Source organism: Silurus aristotelis (assembly GCF_946808225.1).
Source record: "Silurus aristotelis genome assembly, chromosome: 4".
Taxonomy (NCBI): Eukaryota; Metazoa; Chordata; class Actinopteri; order Siluriformes; family Siluridae; genus Silurus; species Silurus aristotelis.
In genome coordinates, this window is record NC_139577.1 from 5,059,802 (window position 1) to 5,075,697 (window position 15,896).

At 37.4% G+C, this 15,896-nt stretch overlaps 1 protein-coding gene and 1 long non-coding RNA gene across 3 annotated transcripts in view; both read right to left on the reverse strand.

Moving 5' to 3' along the window:
- The window catches only part of LOC310725568, a 224,887-nt gene that overhangs the window by 162,997 nt on the left and 45,994 nt on the right, over positions 1 to 15,896 (reverse strand). The gene's annotated exons all lie outside the window — the stretch shown is intronic.
- Positions 1 to 15,896, reverse strand: part of gfra1a (gdnf family receptor alpha 1a) — an 89,439-nt gene that overhangs the window by 65,610 nt on the left and 7,933 nt on the right. Inside the window, exon 4 of one of the 2 annotated variants that reach the window (XM_083540479.1) lies at positions 4,861 to 4,962. The exons of the other annotated variant lie outside the window; for it this stretch is intronic. Within the exon in view, the coding sequence (XP_083396605.1) occupies positions 4,861 to 4,962 (102 nt within the window). The remainder of the gene's footprint in view (positions 1 to 4,860; positions 4,963 to 15,896) is intronic. 2 annotated transcript variants of the gene reach the window in all.

Sequence of the window (15,896 nt, forward strand, 5' to 3'; positions counted from 1 at the left end):
GAATATATATATATATATATATATATATATATATATATATATATATATATATATATATATATATATATATATATAAACGTTCTGTCCACCAAAGACCAACATAATGCAGTTTGTCATGTTGCAAAAAAAACACAAATTAGACACCTCTGCCCTAAAAACTTGTATTTGTGTAGAAAAAACTCGTTAAACACACTGTGAAACTTTTTGAACAAATCCTTGCCATTTGTTAAGTAACACGTCTGGATTAATGCTATAATAATAGACTTATTATAAAAGCCACTCCAGACAGAACACGCAGTCCTGCCAGCGTACTCATCCTCTCTTCCTCCTTCTTCTGGTTTCAATCAATCGGTTGGAGTGAATTATTAATGAGGGACAAGCTGTGAAAACCACCAACGAGACACGTAAGGACAAAAATCTCTCAGCAGCCCCATTTGACTCATGGTTCCAGGTAACAGGTGGCTTCCATAATAAATGGGGGAATTAAAGCTAGCTGCTAATTTAGTGGTTGAAAATCCTTTGGCGGTTGTGGGACACCGCAAACAAACACTTTCATTACCCATACTGCCCTGCAGGATGCTCGCCGTGCCAGCTTGGATCGCGATAATGCTCTCGAAGCGGAACGTAATTTCAAGGTCTCTCTCTCTATTTTTCTCTCTCTCTCTTCCTTTCTCATCCAGTCACCTGTCGTGTGGTGGTGATTATTCATGCGTAAATCGATCGCCCAGAGCCTGCTGATTCGCTTACCACATTCATCTTTTTATAAGCCCCGATCACAAACGGCCAGCACCTAAATCAGCAGCACACGAGAGAACCGGAGAGCAGAGCGCAAAAACAATTCCTCTCTCGCAACCCTTGTGTATTATTTACTCCAGGGCCATGGAGCTGTCTGTTATGCTAATGTTACGAGTTTAATTTCTGTTCTGCTGCCAAAAATACAAATATTATCTAGGGCACATGGGATGGGTATTTGCCTGTCTGGAGAGCTGTATGCTAATATGCTTGGGGATAGTTGTAAATATTCATACAATATTCCCTTTTTTCAAGACTCCACACTGTCTATCATAAAGCTGAGTTGTAGCGTAAATTAAAAGAGAGATATGGGGGGAAAAGATTCAAGAGATAGATACTTGTCGAATAAAGTGGCATTAGAGGTGACAGGATCTCCTGTCTAAATGAATGATTGGAAAAGGAAAAAAAAACCATCTCTGATGGAGAGACAAATCTAGATACTGTGCCGTAGTGTTCTACACGTCGTTGATTAAATCTTTAGTTGATATATTTTTTTAACAACGTGAAGAAATGCTAATTTAGCCTACACAAGCTAGCATAACACCGCGAAGAAAACTGAGTTTCCTCATTTGCGACACATAAATAAGGCTGTGAACTTCGGTCTGTTAAATGCTATAAATGTACACGTCTGTGTCTTCAGTCTCACATTATGCATCTACACATTCAGAGCAATACCACAGAATACATTTAAATGAATTGGCTGCTTTTGTCTAAATCCAGAAAAAAAAACATTTGCATTTGAGGGTTGGAGCCTTTCTGAGGGTGTGATACTTGTGCTTGCTGTGAACTTTGAATCTTTGATGAAGGTTACAGAAGTTCAGCTTTTTAAGTGACACACCACTTTAGTGGAAAACTAATGGAGTACAAAAACCTTGATCAGATTTAGGTTCGGTCTAGTACTGTTACGTTTTTTTCGGGAACTCGGAAGTTAACGTTAATCTCCAGAGGTTTGTGTTTATGCTTTTTTTTTCCAGAAACTATTTCAAGAGTAGTTCAGTTTAAAAGCTTGAACCTTTAACAATTTTTGGATTTAAACACATAATTGTATTCAATAAACAGCAAAGAGCCTTAACCACTTAGCCATGATATTATATACCAGGAATAACTGGCCATATATATATATATCTACACAGTTACAGCAGTCATTTATTTTCTAACAACTTTATATACTTGAAATCCATCTCCATTTTGATTTACAGGACTATGGTGGATCCAAAAGTTGGATACAATCCGAATAACTCGATATCATTTCATCCTAGTTCATGCCTGCACACATTTGGACCTAGCAACAACTACCAGCATGCTCCTGGGATGAATCACGCTGCAAGACTAGGAGGAAAGAATCATAAGGACGTACATTTAAACAGGTACCCAAGCTTAGGAAATGAACCAGGAACCATTCATCATATCTTTGTTTAATAACATGATTGAATCCCAAAAATACCACAAAGATGATTTGTGGGTGGGTGTCTGAATAGAATGGTATGAAATGGATAGCCAGTGATCTTCGCCCAGTGAATTACAGCAACACTTGTCAATCACAGGCATCTATAAGTTGTGTAAGTGAACGAGGACTGATAGCGCTTTCCTCTGAGTGTGTTACTGAATCTGTTAAAGTAAATCTAATTATTCATGACTTGGAGTTTATCTTTTTAAAATGTCTCCTAATTCCTTCCGGTTTTGCGTACATAGCAGCGGGACACTTCAATACAATGTACAGTAAGTTTTTGTTGAACATGTCAACAAAAGGCCCGTTTTCAGCAACAAAATAGCTCCTCTTCCATCACTAGACTCACACTGAGCTAAAATCCATGAATATTTTATTTCTGCACTTCATAATCCACATCACCTACTCCACATCCTGATTTCCACCTGATTTTGGTAACTTCAGCTGATCCTTGCACTAGTTACAAATCAAGTTCCCAAATTTTTTATGTCCAGTATGCTGTTACAGTAAAATGAATCAACGGCAGGATCGTATCATGTAACATAGTCAACCCCTGATAATTCGCGGTTCGGAACTCGCAGCTCGGAAAATCCACAAGTTCTCATTTGGAACCTATGAACGAGTTGCGTATTATTTAAAAATTAGCAGGAATCCATAGCGGAAATGTTCAGGAACGTTAGGAATAACATTTTGAACTATGTATTTGGTCAAAATACTGTACACTGTTACGTTTATAAAGTGACATAATGTCTAGATGATTTCACTAAGGTACCATAGAAACTGCGGGATTGTATCCAAAATTATCTGATTTTCGGATTTCCGTTAGACCACTGTAACACAATTAACAATAGTGTGAATTTTGATCCATTTCCAGTTACATTCTATGTTGTGGATCATCTATTAAGCAAGTTAGTTCCTGACATCACTCAGGCTGTTCTTGCCTCACCAGTGGTACCAGGATAATACGGGGTTAGGATTGGTTGCCATGTTGACTCCATTGATTCAACAAAAAAGTAAGCTGTACTTCACTGTGATCACAATGTGGCGGTCAGACAGCGCCACTGGCATATAGCTTCACACAGTTACAGTGAATCAGAGCTACAGTGATGTAATCATGCCTACAGCCATGACATGCAGAGTGAGAGAGAGAGAGAGAGAGAGAGAGAGAGAGAGAGAGAGAGAGAGAGAGAGAGAGAGAGAGAGAGAGAGAAAGATTAGAGAAAGTGTTGTTTGTGAAATCTCAGTCTGACCCTGCTATTCCTCATACTTTCACTTTAGCTAGCTAGCTAGCTAGCTAGCTCATCTGTTGGATCAGACCACACCCAGGACCCTGTCACCGGTTTCCCACTGTAACTTTCTTGGACCACTTCTGATAGATACTGAGCACTGCAGACTAGGAACAGCCCACAAGAGCTGCAGTTTTAGAGATGCTCTGACCCAGTCATCTAGTAATCACAATTTGGCCCCTCTTCAAACTTGCTCAAATCCTTACGCTTGCTTTTTCCTGCTTCTAACACATCAACTTTAAGCACAATATGTCCGCTTGCTGCCTAATAATATCCCACCCACTAACAGATATAAGCAGTGTTATTCATGTCACTGGTCAAAATGTTATAATGTCAAAATGTTATGCCTGATTGGTGTGTGTGTGTGTGTGTGTGTGTGTGTGTGTGTGTGTGTGTGTGTGTGTGTTTGTGTGTGTGGGTGTGTGTGTGTGGATATAGATATACTGTAGATAGATTAATAGCAATTTTATTAAATGTTTGAAATGAGCAAAATAAAAGATATATTTTATAGAAAATAATCAACATTGAGCTGACAGTAACTCCCCATTCCACCAGTTCCACCCCATCATTGATTTACTATTTCCTTAATGACACAACCCAAAGTCTTTTACCCCCTATACAGATGTGGACAAATATGTTGGCACCCCTTTTGGGGAAAAAGAAAAAACTCCCAATTCCCCTGAAATAACTTGAAACGGAAAAGTACTTGGCGTCTATCATCGCACATTCCAGATTTAATAAAAATCACACTTCCTGACTTTTACGCCTGTCATCAGGTCATTCAGCCAAATCTCCGTGAGCAAAATGGTCCAGATGTTCCAGGTTACTTCAGGGAAGCCACATTTCGGGGTACAATTTTTTCTATGTCTTAACGTTGTACTCGTATTTTATATGATGGCACTTTACTGAAACACTGTTCAAACACTGCATTTTTGCTAAAGAATGTAAAACTCGAGTCAGGACTGGCTACGTCACTATTCATTTGAAGAAGAAAAAAAGAAAGCCTCCTTTAGTAAAGAATGATGAAAAACTGTTTTAGAAATGCACATTGTTTTTTCACCCGACTGTTTTTTGACTGGCATGTTGACTTCGACCTGTAACACACACCTTCTTCACTCTTTATGGATCACCACTTCAAAAGGCATGTCTTTGAAATCCAAAGTCTTTATATAATATGTGACCTTAAAACACTCTTACATACCCTTTCCTCACATACAATTACACACTCGTACACACACACACACACACACACACACACACACACACACACACACACACACACACACACACACACGTTTCCTCTCCCAATTCAGAATGCAGTAGTGAGTTATTTACCCAGAACAGCCAAAGCAGGGTTTGATCTCTTGTGTCTTTCAGGTTTAGAGGCTGGGGTGATGGTGGCAGGAGTTCTCCGGGGGTCGCTGTTCATGGCTCCCTCTGCAAAAAGACTCGCGAGGTTTAGATTTTATCATCCCAATTTAGTTGTGCTCAAACTGTATTCATATGGCGAATACATTTTTAAAAAGTATGACTCAAAAAGAGAGTGTATTAACCAGAGGTTTTAGGATTGTACAGATGTTATTGTAGAATGAAATGAACGGAATGTATCTAAAAAACTTGCTGAAAAAATACAAAATCTGTTTCATTGAAAAAAATAAAAAAATCATATTTGATGTCCTGTGTTTGCCACCAAAGCATCATTTAATTCTATTTGTATTTAATTCAGCTGTTTAACAATACACACATGCCATCGTTTTTAGCTTCAGTGTAAAACTAATGGCACACTGGACACCAAACATGTTACATGTTGTAGCTGATCTAGGAGGGAATATGATATTGTAATAAAAAAATAATAATACATTAAATATATATTGAGAATTTACTGAAACTCGTACAATCAACGTCTTGTCTAAAAGAATGCACCCTATATTACATTGGATTGAAGGACAAAAGTCATAATAAAAACAAAGATTACAAAACAGCAGGGATCAATAGATTCTTGTCAGCTATGATCATTTAATTAGCCTGAGGATTGTTGGGTTAGTACAGTTTTAGATCTTAAAAGATGAATAAGAATAAAGGAGAAAAGAAGAAACAAAAGAACATTCCCATAATAGAAGACAGGTACAGTCCAAGAAACATGCTTCACCCAGGCAAAAACAAACAACCTCTATTACGGTTAATTAACAATAGTCACTGCTGTGGTGGTTTATATTTGTTTTCCTCATTTATTATTTTCCCTGAGTGTGTTATTACATCACGAAAAAGACATATTTAAGATTTACATTACATGCCATTGATTCCTCGTGTTCCCAATGTAGTCACGGTTCGAATTCTGCAACAGCTGGCAACCAAAATCCATCTTTGTGGACATGTAGCATCATCTGTTTGCATATACTTTTTGTTTTTATCCAATTTAAGCTATGTTTAATTATATAATGCAGCTTAATGTACGTGATACATTTCTTTCAGTTCTAATAAAAAAAAAAATAATAGAAGAATTAGTTGGTCTGATAGAGAAAGTGAAAAGATTTAAAATATCCACGATATAAATAAAACATTTTTTTATTTTCTCTCATTTCCATGTAAAAATTTGTTTAAATGGTATTTCACACTGATTCTATAAACTACTGAAGGCACAAGTGTAATCTTCTAACCGAAGGCACTCCAGACTTTTGTACATCACAGACGTTTCATTTCATCACGTTTCATTTTCTTATAAATGTTTTAATGGATCATGGGGTGGCTTGTGAGTTTGTGGGGCCTTGAGGAGTGGGGTTGGGTGTAGGGTTGTGGGTTTTGTGTGTGTGTGTGTGTGTGTGTGTGTGTGTGTGTGTGTGTGTGTGTGTGTGTGTGTGTGTGTGTGCGTGTGTGTGTGTGTGTACATATACAGTATATACACACAAAACCCACAACCCTACACCCTACCCCACTAGAGAGAGAAAGAGAGAGAGAGAGAAAGGGGGGGTGGGGGTGGATGGATGGATGTATTGATGGATGGATAGATAGATGATGACTTCATTGATTCATTATCAAATATATCTGTACATATTACATACATAGAGTTTTGGAGTATGTGAACTGCCCAGCGAGACGAAACCAAGTCATATTTTTGTTTACAAACTTTCTTTTTTCCAATTTTCTTTTCAGGAGCTGGCTCTCTTTAAGTTTCTCACCTGGCTTGCTCTGATCTTCTCTACTGAAAAAAAAAATTAAAAAACGAATGGAGGGATGTTCGTTTAACACTTACTGTATGATGATCATAAGCTAAACCATGTGGAAATAGTGTTTTCTGAAATTAGTGCGGGATGTAATTTCTATAGATTTACATTTGCAAATCTATAGACCTGTTTCCCCCAGAACCTTCTTGCGACCTGAGAGCGATCTTTCCGTCACCTGGTGGTATGGGACCACTGCTCTACCCCAGTCAAATTCATAAACCTCTTTACTAATTCTAATAGAATCCTTGCAATGTGCGTTGTATGAAATTTATCATCATTGTCTCTTCTCATACCATCATGTCAGTACACTGTATGAATATTGCCCCGTTCCTGAAGAACAAAGTTGTTTACTTTTTATGGAATTGCACATATGAAACCGATTTTGCTGTTGATCAGAAGTCACTGCAGAAACACCGCATTGAGCATATGAATATATTTGCACTGACGACACGGGCATGTTGGCGAGACGCTGCAACGATTCTCAGCATGATATAAAATGGAAGAACAAGTGAAAAGCTATCAAGTGGAATGTGTGCCAGAGAAAAGGACTGAGGAGCAGCTGGATCCCGAGACGATGGGTTTTTACCTTTGAATATTTCAGGCAATGCAAAGAATGCTTATAGTAACAGATTGCACCTATAAAAACATACCATATCAAAACAATGACATCAAAACAAAAATTGATTTTTCACTGTCATAAGAATAGATTATCAAAATACAGCATTTAGTGGAGGACCTGGCAGGATTGTACTGTAGCTGCTGATTTGTCAACAGATTAATGGGCTTTTGCGGATTGTTCAAGTGCATTGGATATTTTCCATACAAGGTCAATGAGGATATCTTCGAGGCGGAGTCTTCAAGCAACAGGTGAAGACCTTCCTCTTCCTGAAACACTTAAACTAACACTTTCCAAGTTTGCTTTGTTTTAAAAAAAACACCTCTCAACAGAGTTGTCGGCTGATTTAGCTTAAGTTTGTAAACTAGCGTACCAGTGTAGATTTTTTCATTGCTAGAAACTCAAAGCACTTCTGTACGTCGCTCTGGACAAGAGAGTCCGTTAAATGCCGCAAATGTAAATGTTTTCTAGTAAGCATAAAATGTTGATTTGTATTAGAATGCGGCGCAATCGATTCGCCAGCAGCTACGGTGTCTTAACTGTCAATCATTCAGTCTTGCAGTCACTATATTATTCTCTTACAGCCTTCTCGTATTGATCAATAGATCATCGATTCAGCTAACATTAGCTTAAGCAGAAGCTCAGCATGTCTCTCTGTGAACTGCGAAGAAACAGAATGTCGATATTGAGTGCCATCACTTCCATATAGAACGGTGTGTGTAAAAAAATGCTTGATTTTTACTTCAGGAGGTTTTTTTTCTTGTTTGGTAAAGATTTGAAGAATGGAGAATGAACATGCATTAATGATGGCAATGCTCTTTTTTTGGTCTGGGGGGTGGTAAATGGGCAGAATTGCTTTTTATAGCGAACGGATGCTGGCAGTCATGACTGTTCCAATCGATAATAAAGATATTATAACTTAATGTATATAATGCAGCATAATAGCCCTGAATTGTAGTGTAAAGTTGATTTATTTTGCAATTTTTAAGCCTGTTTTAGGAGCAGTGTAAAAGCATAAAATATATTAGTTGGGTTACTAATTACAGCCTTTCTGCTTTGCTTTAAACTCCGATTGGGAGCCATTTTACATTTACTGCATTTTGGCAAACACGCTTATTCACAGCGACTTCTTCAGCTCATTCGTATCATAACTGAGCAGTTAGGAGCCTTGTTTAAGGGTCCAGCAGTAACAGCTTGGCAGTGCTGAAATTTCAGCAAACGACTTTTGGGTCAGTAGTCCAAGATCCTAACCATTTGCTGTTACTCCAAACATCACAACAGTACTATTAAAAAAATTAAATAAAGAATAAAACATTTCAAAAGATGGCTTCCATACATAGCCTGCATTAGATTGGAATTTATTCACTAATTAGCATTGCATGTCTTTATGGTTTAATTTCAAGTACCAATGGTGAGAAAATTGTAATATAATGTGAATCTCACATCAGCACGAAAACAAAAGTAATATGCTCTCTGGTCCAATGGCAAGAATAATTTAATGACTTCATGTACCATCTTCCTCAGTCTTTACTATCTATCTATCTATCTATCTATCTATCTATCTATCTATCTATCTATCTATCTATCTATCTATCTATCTATCTATCTATCTATCTATCCATCCATCCATCCATCCATCCATCCATCCATCCATCCATCCATCCATCCATCCATCCATCCATCCATCGCTCGCACGTTTTTATCTGTACTAAATGTACCTCAAATGAATACTTTCAAGTTTTTAATACTGTAATGGGCATAGACAAATATGGACGATTTATGCAAATGTGTGATTATTATTAAAATTTAAATATGTGAATCTATTTACATTACGTAAATCATCATGACACCAAATGGAACATTTGCTTTGTTTTCACACAGACAGATTTAACTGCCAGATGTGTTCATCATGGCAGATTTTGGTGCTTGATTTTTAAGATTTTGCATGTCGGTAAAACAAATGTTTAGTGATTTCTGACACTGAAACTCACCCGACACTTGTGTCCATCGTCACATATACACACACACACACACACACACACACACACACACACACACACACACACATATATATATATATATATATATATATATATATATATATATATATATATATATATATATATATATATATACTGTAAAGTTTATACATTACAGAGTGTAAATTGCACTGTTTTGCTAAATTATGTACTGTAATAATAATAAATAATAGGTTAAATGATATTTAACTGTTTGTTAAATTAATAACAAATCACAGAACACTACCCCATAATAATGACCATTCATTAAGACTCTTGGGTAGGGTAGGCCATGTCTCATTTGTAACCATTTGTCGCAACAGTGGTGAGCTGAAATGCATCTCAAAACAGACAGAAACCTCGAAGACCACATCAGGTTTTACAGCAATCTGAGGCAACGGAGGACACATGTTGGTTCAATCAACACTCACTTTTCAATTCTCAATCAAATGCCGTTATACAGGTGGTCCTAACCAAGTGGCTGTGTATTGAAACAAAACAGCAGTTGCAATGTGAGCCTTTACATTTTTAATGGTGCATTTCATATTAGATCATTGCACCAACTGTTGTCATACAAGTGCTACAATACAGCTGTTTGAGTGATGTAGTATTTCTGTTTGATAAAGTGCTCGTTTAAAGGATAAAACGGTGTAAATATTCTGACTGGCATGCTGAGCGGCACTTGTTGCCCTGGGTAATTGTGTAAATTGGCATGCATCAGTGGTGACTGACTGCGGTTTCGGCTGGCACACACGGCAGAGCCCCCTGCTGATTTCAGCTGTCACCAGTGTCTATTAACCATGATAAATCACTCCCTTTCCTCTGAATCCAATCAAAAAGCCCTCGTGAGAACTGCAGGCTGGTCATCTAAATGATTTTTCAGGCAGCATGTAGTCGATGCCAGCAACCAAGGGCATCTGTGCATGCCGTTCTGTTATTGTACTACCACTGGAAAAGTGTGGTGTGGAGCACAGGGAGCGCTCAAAACCCCAAAACGATGTTAACACCTCATAAAGCAATCTGTTCTTACATTCTCTAGAAGGCTACAGAGACTGAAAACAGAAGCTCACAAGACAAGTGACAATTGGATCAGAGCTGATGCTTAGCACATGCCGTGATTGGACCGGAACGAATGTAGTGCAAAATGGCATTTGAGCAAACTTTTGCAGCTTGTTTTTGGCTTCGCACGACACTCACATGCAAATAATAGCTTTTCTGAATCAGCAAGTGTTCAACGGCGTCGTAATCAAGAAGGGAAATTGTTCTGAGGCTCGGCTTGGCTTCACTCTCTCGGAGGACGGTAATAAAGTGGCATGAATAAATGATGAAGTGCACCAGGCATGGCAATAATGCAAACTTTAGCAAAACACACGAGGCACTGTTTTGTTTTGCACCAAACCTTAAAAGTTGCAGGAATTTGGATTTACTTTTTTTTTCCTTCAATTTCTGCTAAAGTAGATTCAGTGGATGTCAGAAAAAGAATTTTGATTTGGAAGACTCACAATTAAACAGTCAGCCAATCATGATGCAGCATTAAACTACAGTTAATAGGGGTGTTCACGTATTCGTACTGAACCGTTACAGTACAGGGTTTTTGTTACGATGCACATGTGTATCCAATGCAATCCTTTTTACGTGCGGAACATAGTAAAAATCTGTATTCCCTCAGGAACATATTAAGTCAAGTCAACTAAGTCAACTGCAAGATTGTTTAGTCTCTACCTCGCACTTTAAGCGCAGTGTCCATGTGGCTACTCACTCCATACCGGATTCTTTTTTGCGCATACACAAAATCGCTGCCGCTTCCTGTCATCGCCAATGTTTTTTTCGACAGTCTTATGTTAAAAGTTTTATGTCCAGCTTCAAGAATTTTTCTTAAAAGGAAAATCCTGACTATTCCACATATCAAGAAAGTGAATGAATAAACGATAGAAGTAATGAAGACATTTGTAAAGTATGCTAAAAAAGGTAGAACAGTTAAGTAGAACATATCCTTACAAAATTTAATATTAAATATAATACACACACACACACACACACACACACACACACACACACACACACACACACACACCTACACACACATTTATATACATATCTGTATTACCCAAATCGGGTCTATCAAATGTAAACTAATTTAATTTAACTAAAATTTTATATTTAAGTAATATATTTTATTAAAATATTTTATTTTATTTTATTCATTTCATTTGTGCCAATTTAATCAATTACTCAATTTAATCAATGTAACAAAAAGTGTATTACAATAATTTATTGTATTTTATTGTAAATCTTTTAACCAAGAAGGCATTTTATTTTAAATTGTTTTAAAAATATAAACTGTTAAGGTTCACAAACGTTAATAATCATAAACTGTATTAATAAAAAAAATGACAAGTAAATTCAAAAGACTTGTGTCCACACAAATGTCATAAGAGTTTACACTAAACGGTGCGGAAAACATTATTTTGAATAAGAGTTAAGTTATGTGGGTTTCCTGTTAATGATGATTTGTTGAAAGTCAGACTGGCTTGACCAAACGAGAACAGCTGTATAATTCTGTAAAAGCTCTAATAATTCAGAATACGAATCTAAATTCATAAAAATGTTCGTATCGGTTTATGCATAAAAATTCAGAATACGAATCATCCGAATCTCGCGGGCTAAAATCCGAAGGGACGACGGTTCTTCCGTACCGCCTCCCACACCTCTCAACCATCAATTAGCGTCTTTAATTCATAGTGAGAACTCTTAGCACTGTGTTTGTCGCTGTGTCTTTGTTTTGTTATTGTTCATTACTAAACAGTATTGCATACACTATGAGTGTAAAAAAAAAAAAAAAAAAAAAAAAAAAAAAGGCGAAAGTAGTAAAAGCAGTGAAATGAAGCAAAGTGTATCAAAAAAAGAGAAAAATCAGTGATAACAGTGATTCGGGTAAGAGTCTGCCTGATATCATATTGGAAGGAGATTCGTCTCCCTCCAAACAATAATTCTCGTCATCTCCATCTCCATCATGCCAGCGTTCACTCTTCTCAAAGGTAAAGTTCCCAGTAAAGATAATGTTTTCTCTTTTAAAAGTTAAGGCAGCATTATTAAATGCTAAAGACTAAATAATATTAGTGCATATTCGTTGTATTTGTATTTTTATATTAATATTTGTGGTCGTTCGGAACGAATGATCCCACTTTACATTATTCCTTATGGCTAAATTCATTCAGTATACGATATTTCAGAGTGCGGATCCTGTTACCGATCAAATTCAATTCGTATTCTGAGGTACCACTGTACTCAGGTGGCTTTCACTATACATCCAGTGATTAAACATATAAAAACGCCCCTTTTTTGGTGAACAAGACCCAACTCCATGAGGCATTACCAGATTTGTAAAGCCTGTCTGTGCGATCATCACGCCTCATAATCTTTCGCTTTCATCCCAGTATGAGGCCTGCTCAGACTGCTGGTCAAGGTCAATGTGTGTCCGTCTCCCACTAACTCCTTCACACTCCTTAACTTGCCACATGTCCCATCAAAGGATGTACTATCTGTCTGCCCTGCTATTCTGCGGCTGTCTGACCTCCAAACGCTAGTCAACCAGATGGCATGCTTGGCTTGTAGGGAGCTGTGGGAAGCCGCAGGTTTTACAGCTAAAGGACGAGCTCTAATGTTGCGTAAGGCCTCATTAACACCGCACTACGCTGTGTTAACATCCCTCGAGGAGCGCTTAAATGCTCCGCGGCGGCCCTAAATGTCCTGCGCACTCCATCAATAGCACGCAGCCGATAACAAGCTCTGCGTGAATAGAAGTGAGCTGCTTTCCTAGCCTAATGACGTGTGACCCGGCGCTCCATTTACCCTTTCCCCACACTGGATCCTTCTCTTTAAAGACTCGAAACTCCGACATTTCCCCCCTGACTCGGGCTCATTGCGCTTGATGATGCAACACTATACCTGAGCATTAGCAACACAAGGATAATCCTTTGATCCACTTCGAACTGAAGAGCTTTGGGAAAAGCGAAAGAGGGAGCGAGAGCGAGTACGAGTCCACGAGAGGCTAAAATCGATCATTTCTTGTATGCACACCTTTGAGTTTCTATTTTTACATGGCGCTCTATTGATTTGCTTTCGCAGGAGATTTCTCGCCGAGCCGCAGCCAGCCCCAACAAGGGCGGCGAGCGCATTTACAAGAACAAAAAGCCAGAAATGGAGAGATGGGAGGTGGAAAACGATAGCTTCTCTAGCGCCTCTCTTGCCGTTTGGCTACCAGGGCTAATGGGATAAGCAGACTGTAGGAGTATACGACACAAAAGGGCTTTGTGCTAAAATGAGTGACACTTCCCCAGGCTAGTGCCATGCTACACTGAGCTGCTATTGTGGAAGTAAAAAGGGTTCGAGGTTTAAAAGGACGCGCTGGTTAGCAAGAGTCTGCCTTCGAAAACACTGCAGGCTCCCTCTGTATCGGATCTGGTGATGCAAGTCATGAAGAGAGCAGCGCTAGAAGAAGTAAAGAGAAGAAAGATGAGGAACAAGAGACCGGTCGTTGTTGCTGCTGTTGCCTCTTTTGGATATTTCTATAATGGGTTCTGTTATTCGCTAAGCTATCATTGTGGTGTACATTTCCAAAAAGGCCCAAAAAAATACTTCAAAAATGTTTTACCAAAACAGTACACAACGTTATCACGTCATTTATTCTGTCATGCTAAAGTACATAATGTTTAATTGCGCACATCAAGAGGTTTGTTACGACTCGGGATTGCAGAACACAACGCTAACACATTCTGCCGAGTTTCTGCTTTCATCCTTCTGTAAGACGGAAGCAGGCTTAGCGTTAGCATTAATGAATAATGTGAAGGAGTGACAGTCGTTTGAATGCTAATATTGGACATGAGGAGTACTTTCATTGCACTGAATTGTATCCTAGATTGATGGATGTGCAGTAAGAAAAATATGACGAAAACAGTATGCTCTTGTTTCAGTAATTATTAAGTAATTATATGCAAGCAATCAATGATTGTCTACTTAATTTTACAACAAAAATCAGCTCCATTTGCCGGTTTCAGCATTTTCTCACAAGTTCACAGTGTCTTCATATATATTTTGACATTGATTGCTAAAATGAAGAGAAAGAAAGGTGCGAGTTTAGAAGTGATTTTTGCTGCTCTCATGCTCTCATGTGTCTTGTCTTCAAAGTCGTCACTACAGATGTTTTTATGCACACTTCCACCATACCCAACTACCCACCCCTACCTACATTGTTCCATATCAAACACACCATCATCATCATCATTACACGCAATCATACAACACCGTTTTTTGTTCTTATGTATACTTCGCCAGTTTGCTAACTATTATGTTTTGAAGATTGAAGTACGCCACAAAATGTCATACTTTTGATCCATCTATAGTTGCACCGGTTTCTGCTTCTTCTTTTTCCATCTTTTAATATTAATGAGAGAGAATTTTTTTTTCTTTTATTCAGAAACTGTAAAGTCCTCAGTTAAACATTTTCCTGTGGGGTAAATATGTTACAGCTTCACATACGATTATTACACACATCAACAGGACAGTGATTACACTAACACAGTATTTGACATGTAGCAATACTGCCTTCTAATGCCAATTATGATGTCAATTAATATAGAACCATTTTCTGGCTATGATTCAAATGACAAAACAAAGAATAACTGCACAAAAACATTAGATAGAAAATAAATCTTAGATTCAGAATCTGTGTGGTCTTTTAGCAGTTAGTGCTAATCTGGTATTAACTCAATAGCTAACTCGTTATAACAATTGGTTTTGAAAGATAAACTATAACTGTATATCCTTAAAATGACTAAAATTAAGAGAAATTGAGTTTAAAAAATAGTTTTTATTATTTCAAGCTTTTATTAGGAAGCGGTACTGTCTTTCAGCAGTTTGAGCTAATCTGGTGTTAACTCATTCGCTAACTGACTAACAACTAACTCTTTTCGAAAGAATAAACTATAATTGTATATTTTTTAAATAACTAAAAAAAAAAGCAACTGTGCAAATCTGGTACTAAATCACTAGCTAGCATACTTTTTTTGAAGGTCAAACTAAAGAAAATGCATTGATTTGCTTTAGAAAATGACTATAATGGACTGTAAATGTCATAATAATAGACTGGGATGGTTTTTTTTTTAACTCAGTGAGTGATTAATTATACAATGGTAATACTTTGTAATTTATTTTATAGGGACATTTCTGGTAACAAACATGTTAGAAACTTAGCCAGTTTTGCTGTTTCTGTCCCTTCTCCAGAAATCTTGAAAACTATTTCCTGATAAACAAAAAATGTTGTTGTTGTGGTGGTTGATGTTCTTTACATTTATTGTTGTTTAGCACAACAGGTTTGCATGGTTACCTCGGAGTAATGTAATGTTTTTTCCCATTCTTTGTACAGAATAAGAATGTGAAATTAGCATTTTCTTACAAGGTATAAATTACTGTTTGTTATTTCGTAAATCTTAGACAGAATTATGTGATTTTACTATT